This window comes from Schistocerca americana, chromosome 11 (assembly GCF_021461395.2).
Source record: "Schistocerca americana isolate TAMUIC-IGC-003095 chromosome 11, iqSchAmer2.1, whole genome shotgun sequence".
Taxonomy (NCBI): Eukaryota; Metazoa; Arthropoda; class Insecta; order Orthoptera; family Acrididae; genus Schistocerca; species Schistocerca americana.
The window spans coordinates 196992335-197010153 of NC_060129.1; the positions used below are offsets into that span (position 1 = coordinate 196992335).

Sequence of the window (17819 nt, forward strand, 5' to 3'; positions counted from 1 at the left end):
GAGCACCTTCATAGTACATACATTAACAACAGGAGTAATTTCAATGAAATCATTGGTACCATTAATACCACTCTTTCCTTCAGGAAGTAGAAATAAATACGTAAAAGTTTCCTGTAACTGTGGCTGAAATGACGGTTTTATCCGTCGAGTGACAGTTATTTTACAGCATGATACGGCAGTACATCCACATGGCTTTTACAGTAAACGTGTCCAGCTAACATTGTGTTGTTGAGTTGAGAACCAACAGTAAGGATGAACTAGAACAGCTAGATATCTCAAATAAAAAAACCTGAGAAACATGGGATGCAATGTGGAGAAAAGCAAGATATGGTGGTCAGCAAAGGAGGAGATGCACAACTTATTTACATTAAGGAACAGGATACTGAAACTGTGGACAACTTAAAATATTTTGGTGGAGTGATAATGCAACATACAAGGATGGAGGCAGAAATTAGTATAAGAGTACAACACAGCAATGGGATTTACGAGTTTGAGAGGGGGCTTAATCTGGAGAAGGAAGGTGACAGCTAAGTGTAAGGAAGTGCCATACAGAACACACTACTTTTTTAAAAGATATATATTTTCAAATTGTTTGCAAACCAACCTTATCCCCTTCAAAATACTCTCAATTACAACTAATACATTTGTCCCCCCCGATGCTTCCACTGTTAGAAACATTTTTTGTAGTAGTCTTTAGAAATGGCTGACAGCTCCTCCCTCGTTTTTCCTTGAATATTTCAATGCTGCCAAACGGTGTCCTTTCATGCCCCTTTTTCACGCGTGGAAATAAGAAAAAGTCGTACGGAGCCAGGTCAAGTGAGTAAGGTGTGTGTGGAGTAGAGGAACTGTGCCATTTTTAGCCAAAAACTGTCTAACAGAGATGGCTGTGTGTGCAGGTGCATTGTCATGGTGGAAGAACCCATCTCCTGTCTGCCACAAATCGGACCTTTTTCGACTAACACTGTCATGCACAATCTTCTTAAGACTTCCAAATAAAAGGTTTGATTGACAGTCTGACCTGGGGGTGGGGTGGGGTGACGGGAGGGGGGGACCTCTGAATGAACCACGCCCTTGGCATTGAAAAAGCAAATCAGCATTGTTTTGATGTTTTATTTGACTTGAGAACATATTTTTGAACAGGGCGACGATAACGTTTTCCATCGGCTTGAGTGTTGCTTTGTGTCTAGGCCGTAAGCATAGTGCCATTCAGCATTCTTCTGTAGCACCACATTTCAAAAGCTTCTGCTCTCTTCTTGTGTAAACTGTCTATTGTCTATGTTTCATTTCCATACATGGCTACACTCCTTACAAATACTTTCAGAAAGGACTTCCTGACACCTTATACTTAATGTTAACAAATTTCTCTTCTTCGGAAATGCTTTCCTTGCCATTGCCAGTCTACATTTTATATCCTCCCTACTTTGACCATCATCAGTTATTTTATTTCTCAAACAGCAAAACTCATCTACTACTATGTGTCTCATTTCCTAACCTAATTCCCTCGGCATCACGTTATTTAATTTGACTACATTCCATTATCCTCACTTTGCTTTTGTTGATGTTCAAATCATATCCTGCTTTCAAGACACTGTCCATTCTGTTCAGCTGCTCTTCCAGGTCCTTTGCTGTCTCTGGCAGAATTACAATGTCATCGGCGAACCTCGAAGTTTTTGTTTCTTCTCTACAGATTTTAATTCCTCTTCCAAATTTTCCTTTTGTTTCCTTTACATATTGACTAACATGGGGGATAACCTATAACCCTGTCTCACTCCCTTCCCAACCACCGCTTCCCTTTTGTGTCCCCTCGACTCTTATAACTGCCCTCTGGTTTCTGTACAAATTCTAAATAGCCTTTCACTCCATGTATTTTACCCCTGCCAGCTTTAGAATTTGAAAGAGAGTATTCAAGTCAACATTGTCAAAAGTTTTCTCTAAGTCTACGAGGGGATACCAAAAAAAGAAAGAAGGAATAACATTGCTACGAGCGGAGCTTGTGTAGTAGGCACTGCCACTAAGCGTGTACTGCCAGTTGGGTGCCACCTGTGTCGTTGACCCAGCTTATTCTGTTATCTGCCGTGATGTTTTAGCTATTGCTGTTTTGTTCTTGTTTCGTTTTTTATGGTGGCCAGTGTAAGTGGCAGCAACCCTTTTCATACCCAAATCTACAATTAAAACTCACTTAACTGAGTTCCTAGATAACCCATTAATCTTTGACAGTTTATCACCTGTCTGTTGAAGGTCTGTGACCGTAAGCTCTCGAATTTCTTCACTATTCTTGTCAATTCGGGAAGTTGACGGATGTCCCAAACGAGGTTTGTCGTCAATCGACATGTTGCCATTTTTACACCTAGAAAACCACTCTTACACTTGAGTTTTTCACATAATGTCATGTCAGACAGCTGTTTTCAACATTAAAACAGTTTCAGCAGCATTTTTACCAAGGAGAAAACAAAATTTCATAGTGGCACATTGTCCACTTAAACTTGACATCATAAAAAACAAAAACAAAACAGTGATGCCAAAAACAATCACAGCATATGAGCAGAATAAGCCGGGTGGACAACACACGTGGCACCGAACTGCCAATGAGTAGCGCTATACACGCCTAATGGCAGAAATGCGTAACACACAAGCTCAGCTCATGGCAATATTATTCCTTCTTTCTTTTTTTTGTATCCCCTCGTAGACATAGAGAAAGCTTTTGACAATGTTAACTGGAATACTCTCTTTCAAATTTTGAAGGTGGCAGGGGTAAAATACAGGGAGTGCAAGGCTATTTACAATTTGTACAGAAACCAGATGGCAGTTATAAGAGTCGAGGGGCATGAAAGGGAAGCAGTGGTTGGGAAGGGAGTGAGACAGGATTGTAGCCTCTCCCTGATGTTATTCAATCTGTATATTGAGTAAGCAGTAAAGGAAACATCAGAAAAGTTCGGAGTACGAATTAAATTCCATGGATAAGGAATAAAATCTTTGAGGTTTGCTGATGACACTGTAATTCTTTCAGAGACAGCAAAGGACTTGGAAGAGCAGCTGAACGGAATGGACAGTGCCTTGAAAGGAGGATATGATTTGAACACCAACAAAAGCAAAATGAGGATAATGGAATGTAGTCGAATTAAATCAGGTAATTAGATTAGGAAATGAGACGCTTAAGGTATCAGATGAGTTTTGCTGTTTGGGAAGCAAAATAACTGATGATAGTCAAAGTAAGGAGGATATAAAATGTTGACTGTCATTGGCAAGAAAAGCATTTCTGAAGAAGAGAAATTTGTTAACAGTAAGTATAAGATGTCAGGAAGTCCTTTCTGAAAGTATTTGTAAGGAGTGTAGCCATGTACGAAAATGAAATATGGACAATAGACAGTTTACACAAGAAGAGAATAGAAGATTTTGAAATGCGGTGCAACAGAAGAATGCTGAAGATTAGATAGGTAGATCATTTAACTACTGATGAGGTACTGAATATAATTTGGGAGAAGAGAAATTTGTGGCACAACCTGACTAGAAGAAGAGAGCGGTTGGTAGAATACATTCTGAGCCATCAAGGGATCACCAGCTTAGTACTGGAGGGAAGTGTGGGGGGTTAAAATCTTAGAGGCAGACCAAAAGATGAATACATTAAGCAAACTGAGAACGATACAGATTGCAGCAGTACTCTGAGGTGAAGAGGCTTGCACAGGATAGAGTGGCTTGGAGAGCTGCAGCAAACCAGTCTCTGGACTGACTACAACGACCCCCCCCCCCCCCCCCCCCCCCATATGTCACTGAATGACGTATTAAATATTTTCCCATTTTCTACTGCTGAGTGGTTTTATCAGCTCATTATTCACATAACTGCAAGTCTCATTTTGGCATTTTGCCATTTTCAATTTATCTTGCAATATAAGATATACAGTATTTTTAATATAATTATAAAATGTAAATTAGATGGCTTACATCTATTTTGCAGATATTTAAGTTTTTGTGTGTCACTGAACAGTGTTTAGGAGAATGTGTTGAGACCGTGTCTCAGTTTCCGTGCTGTAGAAGTTTGTTATTGCTTTACGGATTGTGTGCACCTTTTTTTTTATCTGCAATTATGTTCGCCGATGACATTGTAATTCTGTCAGAGACAGCAAAGGACTTGGAAGAGCAGCTGAACGGAATAAATAGTGTCTTGAGAGAAGGATATAAGATGAACGCCAACAAAAGCAAAACGAGGATAATGGAATGTAGTCGAATTAAGTCAGGTGATGCTGAGGGAATTAGATTAGGAAATGAGACACTTAAAGTAGTAAAGGATTTTTGCTATTTGGGGAGCAAAATAACTAATGATGGTCGAAGTAGACAGGATATAAAATGTAGACTGGGAATGGCAAGGAAAGCGTTTCTGAAGAAGAGAAATTTGTTAACATCGAGTATAGATTTAAGTGTCAGGAAGTCGTTTCTGAAAGTATTTGTATGGAGTGCAGCCATGTATGGAAGTGAAACATGGACGATAAATAGTTCAGACAAGAAGAGAATAGAAGCTTTTGAAATGTGGTGCTACAGAAGAATGCTGAAGATTAGATGGGTAGATTACATAACTAATGAGGAGGTATTGAATAGAACTGGGGAGGAGAGGAGTTTGTGGCACAACTTGACTAGAAGAAGGGATCGGTTGGTAGGACACATTCTGAGGCATCAAGGGATCACAAATTTAGCATTGGAGGGCAGCGTGGAGGGTAAAAATCGTAGAGGGAGACCAAGAGACGAATACACTAAGCAGATTCAGAAGGGTGTAGGTTGAAGTAGGTACTGGGAGATGAAGAGGATTGCACAGGATAGAGTAGCATGGAGAGCTGCATCAAACCAGTCTCAGAACTGAAGACCACAACAACAACATGTAACTTTGACAGCACAATCCCCTCCATAGCCATATATATGTTTACAATGAATTTACATTTCACATTTGGGCAATTTCAGTGTTAGTAGTTACATACACAGATCATATTATTCTATGCTCTCATGTAACGTGTAAAGGTATAATTTATCTCGAGAGTTCTACTGGTTGCTTTCGTTATTTTCTGGTATTGTGAGATGCTGAAACTTATCCTCAGGTTGTCAATAAAGTTTTCTAAATACTGCTTGTGATTTTAGTTCTGTTTGGTCTTTAAGAATTTTGTCTGGAAATGTGACTGTGTGGAAAACAAGGAGAGACCTGAATGAGAAATGAAGATGTAAGGAAGGAAAAGCGAGTAGAAAAATTGAATGATACAACTGAAAAGAGTGGGTTAAAATGGTTTGGACCTATACAGAGAATGGAGGGCACAAAGCATTCACGTAGCTGACCCATTGGGCTCAGAGAGGCCAGTAATGTCTACGGATCATGTGCAGGCATTACTGCAAGGCAGTGCAGAAAACAGTGATAATACAGACATACATCGCAATGTGACAGTGCCAGACGAATACGTATCTCGACCGACAAATGTAATCACGTTGCCAACTGACTTTAAATGTCACGAACTTGTGAACATATGAGTGCAGAATGTTTGTTAAGATTTTATACTGACTTGAAATACCTACACCAGGGATCCAAACCGCACACACAGAAATTTCTTCTCTTTTCAGTTTTCCACTATACACATAAGGCATATACCACAAATACTTAGAATTGCTAAATTCTTAGCCTCGCAGTATTTCACAACACCTTATCATTCACGGTACAGTTTACGGAATCCCAATGCCAATACTGTCGACGATTCACAGAGAAACCTTATATTTAAAGAAACATTCTAAATTCACGATTTACTAAGATTGTGTTATTCAAATTCACAATATTCATGTGTTTCAAGATTGGCTTTGCTTATTTGAAAGCCCTCATTCTCCTTTTCAACGCACATTTCACTTTTTCTAAAAGCTTTATACTTAAAAAAAAGTTACTAGTAACAGAAATTAACATACGTGCCCGGATAGTCGTGCATGCTGGCACACCACTTCGAGGAGGAGCGCCAGCCCCAGATTGAATCCACCCTGCGGATTAACGACACGGGCCTGTGTGCCGGCCACCACAGCTATCGCATCCGACTAGGTGAACATCGGATCGGTACCCCCCGTCTCAACTCAGTTACACGATTCACAAACATTCTCATACTTCCACTCAGATAGAGAGAGCTGAGGTACACAAATCCTGACCCCGGGTGGAAGAGGTGGTGACAGGAAGGGCCTCTACTACTAACATCTGCAAACCCAGATTAACACAACCCCGTACAGACGCGGGTTAAGGCCAGGTAAAAAAAAAAATCTTATATTCCACAATGATGTTACAATGCAATTTTGTCAAAATTCCACTGTTGACGGTGTAGTGTAACATGCAGTTCTATGGGGTAACATTTTACATTTTTAGTCTCTTAGGCTGACAAAAGATGTCTGTGCAGGTGAAAACTTAGTCTTAGATAGCTGTTAAGTGTTCCGACATCCTACTGTGCACACTCCTGTTTTGGAAATGAGCTGGTGAAATGAAAGTCACACCAATTCCAGACATCGCTAACGCGCGGCAGCAAGTAATCCTCTCCGACAGCTGTGGTGGAGCACTTTTTCCGATACCGCAGTTTGAAGCTGCTCTGGAGACCAAAGACGCAACAGCAACGTGCAAGAATGTTAACACGTAAAAAACGAGAAACGTCATTATTTGAAAGAGCTGGACAGCTGTTGTCAGAGCAAGCCACACATATAGTAATCTGTCAATCGAGCTATGAAGTTAGATCTGATCACCCGCTACTGTAACCGACACTGTACAGAGATAACACTGTACATAAAATACAGAAGAGTTGACGCTAAGTTGTTTACGTTATTTGGTAGTTCGGACAGATTAAAGCTCTCCTCCAGCACACACACACGTCTACAAGGAGATGAAGGCTGACAACACGGTTCTATGACACTGCACAGCACCATTACAAAAGTAATTAACTGCAAGCGTGGCGACCGGAATTTCTTTACGAGGTAACATGCTTCCGGTGACAGAACACGCTCGACATGCACTACGACACGAGGTAATACCATGAAACACCTCTACAGTGTATTTGGAAATCACTCTGCACTCGAAACGAAGTTGTGGAACTGTTTTTTCTGTAGATATCAGATTTTTCTATTAATTCATTCTACTGTTACATAACAGTGGATGAAAGCTACTGAATGTAATGCGTAGTGTTCAGATGTTCAATTTGTTTTTTGTCAAATGTGTGTTTCGATAAGGCAATAAATACACAATTTAGTGCAAGAGGCATTTCCTGAAAAATTCCCAGAAACAGCCGTACCTCATCGCATTTTGTAGACTTATTGAGAAGGGGTTAGGCAAATACCAAAACTGTTCCCATACAGAGTGACAGGAGTACACAAATTGAACAATGCAGATTATGAAAAGTGAATCTGTTACTGCAAACGGTTTACATCTTTTACTGAGGGGAATACCAGAGATATTCGTGATGTCACCTCTTATACAGATTAGACCTCGTTCCACCTCTCTAGTCATGTTAACGCACAAAACACGATTACGGTCAACAGAGAATTGTTTTGCTGTGCTCGGAACACCATCGCACAACCAGAAAATTAGTATGTGGGTAGCAATATGCATACAGTGCATTAGTGAGCAAAATTTTTGAAGGAATTGTGAACAGTGAACATTAGCGTTTAATGACCTGCGACTTCATCAGCCAGCTAAAGGAAGATGAAATCTACTATTCACAGTTTTGACAAGTTGCAAACCTGCGGACACAGCTAACGACAATATGCCGTCTCCTGAAAGAGTTTTCTGGGGAATGTGTCATCTCAGAAAACCTATTGCCCCTAACTTTCCGACCTTGCTCCACCAGACTTATTTCTTTGGGGAGCAGCAAAATCTGTCATGTTTTGCAATCACCCGTGTATACTATGTAACTTCAAAACTGAAATAACCACATATGGGAGAAGCACCACAATCACACCTGCAAATGGGTTTTCCGATTAAATTAAGTCATTTTGGACTTGTGTAGCTGCCTGTGGTCATCATTTGCAACACTTAACTACACGACAACTTTCTAGATGCCCTGTAGTTTTGTATACATGATTTTTCTTATTGCAATCTTACTAAAATAACATGTTAGTTTATGAAATAGAGAAATTATAAAATTAAGATTTCCAGAAGATTCTTGGTCAGCCTTGGAAATTACTGTGCACATTAAAACTTCTGTCTCAAAAAATAATGTCTTTCATTTACATAAATTTAAGGAGATAAACAGTTTATGGTTACATCAGCTTACTTCACTGCCTATTGTATCTTTCCATCTTTTACTTTTTCTGTCTGCTATGATAATATCTAAAATTTAATAGCTTCATATTTTAACATTTCGCAATTTCTGAACTACATGTGTCCCTCCAGTCATCACACACAAAGCTGCATAGTCAGCATGGTTATTACTTTACAAGTTGGACAGCTACCACGTTAATTTGTGCTACTAGTGAAATTTTGTAGAAACCACTGATTTTCTCTCTCTCTCTCTCTCTCTCTCTCTCTCTCTCTCTCTCTCTCTCTCTCTCTCTCCCCCCCCCCCCCCCTCCCTCTCCCTCTCCCTCTCCCTCTCCCTCTCTCCAGAGGCACTTTTGGCATTTTTTTTGTGAAGGATATTTACCTTATTTGTAACATTTTTTAGGTTTGGCACAGCATTTTGGTAGGTGATATTGTTTTGTCCTTTGACGGCATCGGTAAACAATTGGTAGCATGCCGTGCAGTGTGTCCCTGTCACAGTCAGGCCGGAGGAAAAGCGGCAACTGACAAAATGTGCAAATGTCAAATCAAAACATCTTCAGCCATCTAAATTTCCAGTTTTATTTTATATGTGCAACCAGTTTCAGTGTTACATTGCACCATCTTCAGGCCCCCTGGCCGACATGTAGGAAGAATCGCATCTCTTACAGAGTCGAAATTGGGGCCAGCGTGCAGTTACTGATATCTGTAGATTTCTTCTTAACACAGCAATCCCTTCAATCGACACTCGATTTCGAGTGTACGGGAGATGGGATTCTCCCTACACGTCGGTCAGGAGGCTTGAAGACGGCTCAACCTAATGCTAAAACTGGTTGCACAAATAAAATATAACTGCAAATTTAGATGGCTGAAGGTGTTTTGTTTTGTCATTTACACGGAACAGCCAAGGTCCCACAACCACTTTGAATAAAGGTAGACATACAGAGAAAAAATTTGCAATTGACACCTGACAAATACGAGGGAAGTCTTCGAAATACCACGGTCAGAAAAGATGACATTCACTCACTCCCAAACCCGGATATTTGTAAATTGAGGAAGCAATATACGAGACGAGTAAGAAAAGCAACCCTTTAATAGTGACGTCCAGCTCGACACGATCACGTCAATTAAATATATAGCCGCAATGTCGCAAAGCGACTCAAAATGGTACGAGCGCAACACGTAGATTTTAGGAAAGGCAAATTGTTGACTCGGGTTTACTGGGGGAATATTGGGAAAGTGTAGATTACCTATTACGGAAACAGTGAACAAAACACTCGTGCAACTCGCTGTCGACTACTGCTCTAGTGTTCGGGACCGTCAACCGGCCGGATTAAACAATATATCGAAGCAATTCAGAGGTGTGCCGCTAGATTTTTTATAGGTAGGTACGATCGTCACGACAATGTTACTGAGGTGCTCTACGAACTAAAATGGGAATCCCCAGAAGGAAGACGACTTCCTTTTTTGCAAAATACCGAGAAAAATTTCGAGAACTAGACCACACAGCCGGCTGCAGAAAGATTCTAATACTGCCAATGTACATTTCGTGTAAGGACTGCAAAGACGAGATAAGAGGAATCGAGGCTCACAAAGAAGCATTGCACCGCTCCATTTGCGAGTGGAACGGACGATTAGCTGAGGTAGAAGATACCCTCCGACGTGCACTGTACAGCGAACCGGAGAGTACACGAGTAGACAAAAATGCACTCACTTTTGAGCGGGGGCGGGCCGACGCGGCCGTCGTGCGCCACGCGCACGTGCTGCTGCAGGGCCGACACCCCCAGGAAGAAGCGGTGGCAGGACGGGCACACCATCTCCTTCGCCTCGTACGCCGCCAGCAGGTTCTCCACACTGCTGCCGGCCCCGCGCGCCGGCCGCATTCCGTACTGCCTCTGCGACAGGGGAACGGCGGCTCGGTGATACTGTGGCTCGGGGAAAACCTGCCGTGGGTTAGCAAAATAGTACGGAACTTTGTGAAACAAACATTTAAAAATCTACGCCTTTTCCAGGTGGCAAAAAATAACGGTACGAACACTACATTTACCGTACACCAGTAAAACAGAGGGAACAAAAGTTATCTATGACTTAGCAGAAACAGGACACAGAATGGAAATAGTAATCGGAAAGGGTGTAAGGCAGGGTTGTAGCCTGTAGCCGTGTTATTCAATTATTACAATGAGAAAAAAGTGGAGGAAGCCGAGGAGAAATTTGGAAAAGGAATTTAAGTTCAGAGAGAAGAAATAAAAACTTTGCACTTTACCGAAGACATTTTAATTCTGTCAGAGATGGCAAACGACTCGCAACACGAGTAAGAAGGTCGGAATAGAGTTTCGAGAAGGTGTCGTGAGACGAATACCGACGGAGGTAGAACGGGGATAACGGAATGCAGTGGAATTAAATCGGCTGACGCTGAGGCAAACCGACTGGAAGATGACACACTACAAGTAGACAATTTTTGCTATGTCGGCAGTAGAGTAACTGATTATGGTAGAAGTGTAGAAGATATAAAAATTGGAATCGCAACAGTAAGAAAGGCATTTCCAAAAAGAGAGACATTTGTTAATGTCTACAATAAATTTATGTGTTAGGAAATATTTTCTGAAAGTATTTGTCTCAAGTGTAGTCTCGTATAAAAGTGAAGTATGGATAATAAGTAGTTCAGACGATAATAAGAATAGAACCTTTTGAAATGTGATGCTGCAGCAGAATGCTAAAGATTAGGTGGGTAGTTAAAGAAGGTAATGAATAGATACGGGGAAAAAACTGGCACAACTTGCCGAAATTAGGAATCGGTCGATAGAACACGTCTCGAGTTGACAGGGAATCGTCAATTTGTAGATGTGGAGGGTGAGGTGAGGGACAGTAAAAATTGTAGAGGGAGACCGTGGCTCGTGGCTCGACTACAGCGAGCAGGTTCGTACGGGTGTGTGGTGCCACAGTTATGTGGAGGTGGGGAGGCTCACTCAGAGCTGCCACTATTCCCACCTTGACAGAGCCGACGACATGTGCCACGGGCGCGGCACCTCCGGCCCCAGTGCGCCGGGCGGAAGTCTCCGGGACGGCCTTCTCGATGCCCGCCGGTGCCTCGCCGCCCGGCCCCGCCGGCACGGCCGCACTGTCGCCGCCTCTGCGGGTGACGTCTGCGGCTGAAGCCTCCGGGGCGGTCCGTTGGTGGTCCAGGTCCACGATGTCCGCCTCCTCCTCCTCTTCCTGAAGCAGAGACTGCAGGATATTTTATCTGAAAGTTATCTCTGGCATCTGAGCAATGAAACTGGAATACTTGTTTAATGTAACATATTTAATGAATTTTTGCCAACACTAATTTGGAGACACAGTACGAACCCAACTATCTGGGCTAATTTGGACCCGAGACAGCACAGATAACGTGAAACCGCAGAAAATCCGAAACAGCTGTTTACTGCAATTATAAAACACTCGAACAAAACTATACTTAAAATACTTTAGTTTTCTATAACTTGCCTTCAGTTCATTTTCCGGAAGTAGTTGACCAACTTTTTTTTGTTTCTCTTTTTCATTCTTTTTCCCCCCGACACTGACAGTCTTTTCCTGAGTGTCAAATGGTCAGTACAGCCGCATGAATTTTCTCTCACATCTGCTAGTAATGGATTGAAGAATTTTAGTGCCTCAGTATGCACAATAATAGGTTCCCCGACCGCTTTGCCTTAACTCTCTTCCTCTACTGAATGCATTTTGTTTACTATATTTGCCTCATCCTTCTTCGAACGCACTTCATTCACTGTATCTGGATCACGAAGCTACTCTAATCCCACCGGTACTGCCGTTTCGTCAAACGAGGATGTTTTCGTCATCTGTGTCTTCACTAACAGAAATTTGTATTCTGAATGAAAAGATTCATTCTAATTATCTCAGGTTTTATTATTTTATTCTTTCAAAATTCCATAACTATGCACCGACTACCTGCAAGTTGGATAATCTGCACCTGAGTAATCGGGAATTTGTTGTAATTACTATTTGCTTACTCTGTTTAGTGACGAACAGGTTGGAACGAAGCAACAAAACTCTGTTCACATAGTCAGTAGCGGCCTGTTGCCGCTCCCGTCATAACTTCACATTTTGTTGACGGACAGTGACCTCCGAGAAGAAACCACTGTTTTATTCTCATCCCCTATGATAATTATTAATTTATTTATTTTAACTTTTCAGACTAATCAGTTTTCTTTGAGCATTCTTTGAGCAAAGTACATTGCAAAAAGTGAAATAATAATTTTATAAAGTTTCAAAACAAGAGATTAAACGTTGGAGCTAGTCATCAGCACAGTACAGAAATATAAGACTGTCCAAGGTGTCTTGCAGCAGACCCCAAAACAAGGTGAAGACGTGGAACAAGCGGAAAGAAGCAAAGCACGACGCATATCCTGCGTCCAGCCCTGTGACACTATCATCTCATTTCTCGAGACAAGGACACGGCACCAGTGGGTAAAAGAGTGGTAAACAACAGCCTAAATCAACCATCCAGCTGTGACAAACCTTGTGCCCGTGACACTGATGTAAGGAACTGGAGGTCATCAAGTTAAGAATGGGCCAACATACGCAGTTTAATATGTGAAGCGAGTGGAACACCACTTTTTATCTAAACAACAAATGCTGACATAAGGGCAACCTTCAGTTTGGCCAGAGATTTTTTTAAGTCTATTTATACGATTTATTAACAAATTAATCTCCAGTAGTATCAGGTAACACTTTGGTGTTCACACAGACCTATATGTTGACAAGATCTTCACATTTTATTATTATTATTATTATTATTTCTTTCCTTTCTCACATTATGACTGGTTAAAAATGGAAAGTGACGCGGACCTTGGTCAAGCGTGACTTCCTTTTAACTGTACGGTATATGTTACATTGCATTTAGGAACTTTTGGGTAATTGAACAAGTGTCAATAATTACAGATTTCTCTAGTTGTATATACACGTTTGGATATAGCCGTATTGTGTTGATGTACTGCTGGATATTGTGTGGTATGACTCCTGTAGTTGATTGTATAATTGTTATAATGTCAACTTTATCCTGATGCCACATGTCCTTGACTTCCTCAGCCAGTTGGATGTATTGTTCAATTTTTTCTCGTGTTTTCTTCTGTATATTTGTTGTATTGGGTATGGATATTTCGATTAGTTGTGTTAATTTCTTCTTTTTATTGGTGAGTATGATGTCAGGTTTGTTATGTGGTGGTGTTTTATCTGTTATAATGGTTCTGTTCCAGTATAATTTGTATTCATCACTCTCCAGTACATTTTGTGGTGCATACTTGTATGTGGGAACGTGTTGGTTTATTAGTTTATGTTGTATGGCAAATTGTTGATGTATTATTTTTGCTACATTGTCATGTCTTCTGGTGTATTCTGTATTTGCTAGTATTGTACATCTGCTTGTGATGTGATCCACTGTTTCTATTTGTTGTTTGCAAAGTCTGCATTTATCTGTTGTGGTATTGGGATCTTTAATAATATGCTTGCTGTAATATCTGGTGTTTATTGTTTGATACTGTATTGCAATTATGAATCCTACCGTCTCACTGTATATATTGCCTTTTCTTAGCCGTGTGTTGGATGCGTCTTCATCGATGTGTGTTTCCAATTTACTTTCTTCGTATCTGTTGATGTTATGTGATCTAAAGGGTTGTATAAGTGGTTATGAAATTGCAGTGGTGTAGCCGATGTATTTATATGTGAGATTGCTTTGTGTATTTTCCTCTAGTTTCTGCTCGCTCTAGAAAGAATTTTCTTAAACTGTCTACCTGTCCATAATGTAGGTTTTTTATGTCGATAAATCCCCTTCCTCCTTCCTTTCTGCTTAATGTGAATCTTTCTGTTGCTGAATGTATGTGATGTATTCTATATTTGTGGCATTGTGATCGTGCAAGTGTATTGAGTGCTTCTAGGTCTGTGTTACTCCATTTCACTACTCCGAATGAGTAGGTCAATGTTGGTATAGCGTAAGTATTTATAGCTTTTGTCTTGTTTCTTGCTGTCAATTCGGTTTTCAGTATTTTTGTTAGTCTTTGTCTATATTTTTCTTTCAGTTCTTCTTTAATATTTGTATTATCTGTTCCTATTTTTTGTCTGTATCTTAGATATTTATAGGCATCTGTTTTTTCCATCGCTTTTATGCAGTCACTTTGTTTATCCAATATGTAATCTTCTTGTTTAGTGTGTTTTCCTTTGACTATACTATTTTTCTTACATTTGTCTGTTCCAAAAGCCATATTTATATCATTGCTGAATACTTCTGTTATCTTTAGTAATTGGTTGAGTTGTTGTTTTGTTGCTGCCAGTAGTTTTAGATCATCCATGTACAGCAAATGTGTGATTTTGTGTGGGTATGTTCCAGTAATATTGTATTATTTAGCATGTTATGGGGCGATATTTAGCTGGGTTTGCTGTGTCTGCTTGAACTTTAGGTTCCAGATAAGTTATTCCATGTGTAAGTGTATCAGGGAATGTGTATGGGTCTGCAATGTAACTGTTAAATAATTTAGTTAGATGTGAATGTGTTGAGGTGAACTACTTTGGCCAGAAATTTGCTATTTTATCTTTTCCAGGGGCTTTCCAATTGTGAGTAGAATTAATTGCTTGGGTGACTTCATGTTGCAAAATTATCACTTCAGGCATCTGCGGTATCATCTTGTACGTATCTGTTTCTGCTTGTATCCACTGTGCATGCCTGTTATGTTGTACCGGGTTTGACCATATGTTGCTCCAGAAGTGTTCCATGTCTGTTATGCTTGGTGGATTGTCTATTTTAATGTGTGTGTTATCTATTGTCTGGTAAAATTTCTTTTGGTGTGTGTTGAATGTTTGGTTTTGTTTCCTTCTATTTTCACTTTTTTTGTATCTTCTAAGTCGTTTGGCCAATGCTTGTAATTTCTGCTTCTTTTCATCTAATTGCTCTATCGCTTCTTGTTGTGAGACTTTACCTAACCTTTTTCGTTTTTTTCTGAGATTTCATTTCTTATAAATTGTGTTAGCTGTCCGATGTCTTTTCTCAGTTTTTCTATTCTGATCTGTAGCCTGTGTTTCCATGCTGGTTTTGTGGGTTTCTTCTGTGTGTTGGTTGGTTCTGATCTCTGCCTAGTGTGTATATTTAGTGTAGTGAGTGCTCCTATATAAACCAGTAGTTGTAACTCTTCCATAGTTATGTTTTCATTTATTTTGTTGTGTATGATTGTGTTGATAGTTGTTATTGTTGTTTCGACTTGCGGGTTATTTGGTGGTCTATGCAAGAATGGTCTAATGTCTGTATTTGTGTCTTTATATTCTATATATGTCAGCTGAAATTTTTCTTCTATATCTAACATGTGTGTCACTTTGTGTTCTATTTGTGCTTGTTCTGGAGGCTGTATTAAGATTTCATTTTCCTCTGATTGTTTAAGTGATGCGTGTTGTTCTTTGTTTGTTTGCTCTGGGATGTTTGAGTCCATTACTGTATTTTCTTCTTCTTCTTCTTCTTCTTCTTCTGATTGCACATTATTTTGTTCCAGTATTTGTTGTACTTTTTGTTTGATGTTTTCTAATTCTGACTGGGGTATCCTGTTATTTTTTATTATTACACGGATCTGATCAGCTAGTCGTTGTTCTGTCAAAAATTTTAATTCTGGGTATCTGGTAATAAATGTTGTGTATACTTGTGGTCTGTATCCAGTTGTGTTGGTTCCCAAATTTGTTGCTTGGTAGTAACAGAACATGAGGTGTCTGTTAACTTCATCTGACCATCTCATCTTCTGCCTTTGTTTTCCTTCTAGAGTGGTTGCAGGAAGCATATCCTGCAAAACACCTCTATTTGGATTTAAATCATTTTCCATGTGGCTAGCAGTGTCGTTACCATTGTGGACGGGCATAGGGTTCAAATGTCATCCCCGACCATGACAGTGCTTGTCTGAGGCTTCATTAGTTCTGTCCTGAACCAACTAATCACACTAAAAGGGGGGTTAGCCCTATTAGTGGTTTGTTCTTTTCGTCGCCTTTTACGACTGGCAGAACATACTGGAAGCCTATTCTTTTCCCGGGCCTCCACATTATTATTATTATTATTATTATTATTATTATTATTATTACTACTACTATATTATTATTAATTTTTAAGGGTTTGTATAAACTGTAATAAGCAAAGACTGGTTCAGTTATTTTAATGTAACAAATGTAATGTAATTTTATTTATTTATTTATTTAAATTTTTTTAAAAATCAAGTGGGACCTAGTGAGCCAAAGGTACTTGGTCATCCAAAGAGTCAATACATATTTTGCAGAATTAGAAGATTATGTAGCGGGACTTTGAATTTCGCCGCGCTGCACTCGTTCCCTCAGACATGAATTGTGCCGTCGCAGCGGTATTGTAACTCTCTTTTGTTTTTCTACCCGTTTTCTTGTTTGCATCTTGATAGCCGAAGCTTAAGGCAGACGTGATCTGATGAAGACGTTAAAAAAACTTATCAGCTAGTCTTGATCTGATTTTAATGTGTAGACATATTGTGGAAGTTGTTAAGAAATTCGGAGGATGGAAGTAGCAAAGTAAATTAAATTGCATACAGTATCAAGATGATTTTAATTGGTATAAATTAGTGATTCCTGTACAATTGCAAGATTTCGGAGCAGACTTTTCACGCAGAATTGAAGGAGATTTTTGAAGACCTGGACGTTGCACGAAAGAAGACATGTTAACCTGGTAAAGAATGAACTCTAAGCTACGCCATTTCCCCCTGTCAGTTACATTTTGTTATTCTCTGTTCTTTTTCAATAATTTTTGTAGTGGAAATTGGTTTAACTTTTGCTCAAAAACGCCACAAGGACCACCCCAACAATAGCTTTTCCGAATAACGAAGTCCGATAGCTTTTCTGTAATACAAAGTCCGATTTGTTTTTCATTCTTTCCCTTTTTCACGGTCTCTCTTCTCCATTTATTTTTTTATTAACCACTACAATTAGAAGATTTATAAACAAAATGTAGTTCCCAACTACTATAAGGAAATCTTGTACAAAATAGGAGTAGTATGTCACAAGGAAATCTTTTGCTTTGGATTTAAATACTTGGGCTTATCACTCAAATTTTTCAGTTTTGCTGGAAGAGTACTGAAAAGTAAACCTGCTGAACAGCACTCAGTTTTCTGTACTATTCTTAAGTAAGTGTTATCTGTGTATGTATGATTTTTCTGTCTAGTGTTCACTGAATGAAAATTGCATTTCTTCCGAATAAATCAATATTCCCAACAACAGATGCCACCACAGAGTACATATGTACAGGAACGAAAGGGCAAGAATTTTGAGACATCTGAATGATGACCTACACGAAGTTCACAAACTGACACTGCATATCAGTCCTCCCACCTTTTCTGGGCTAAGCATATTCTCAGCGAGAATACGTAAATGACCAATTGTTTATGTTTTGTTAATTTAAGTAAATGAACCTCACGACGCAGGTATAATTCTCTGAAATAGACTGAAGGAACATCAACGAATGTGGCAGATTCCAATCACCCCGTATATTCCAATTGAGTGTCAGCATAACAATAAATACAAAATATACAATGGGTGTAAT

General features: G+C 39.7%; 1 protein-coding gene across 1 annotated transcript in view; it reads right to left on the bottom strand.

Annotated features, from left to right (window-relative positions):
• The window catches only part of LOC124553547, a 328767-nt gene that overhangs the window by 45276 nt on the left and 265672 nt on the right, over nt 1–17819 (bottom strand). The window contains exons 25-26 of the mRNA XM_047127394.1: nt 11231–11455; nt 9957–10185 (exon numbers count right to left, since the gene is read on the bottom strand). Of these exons, the coding sequence (XP_046983350.1) occupies nt 9957–10185; nt 11231–11455 (454 nt within the window). The remainder of the gene's footprint in view (nt 1–9956; nt 10186–11230; nt 11456–17819) is intronic.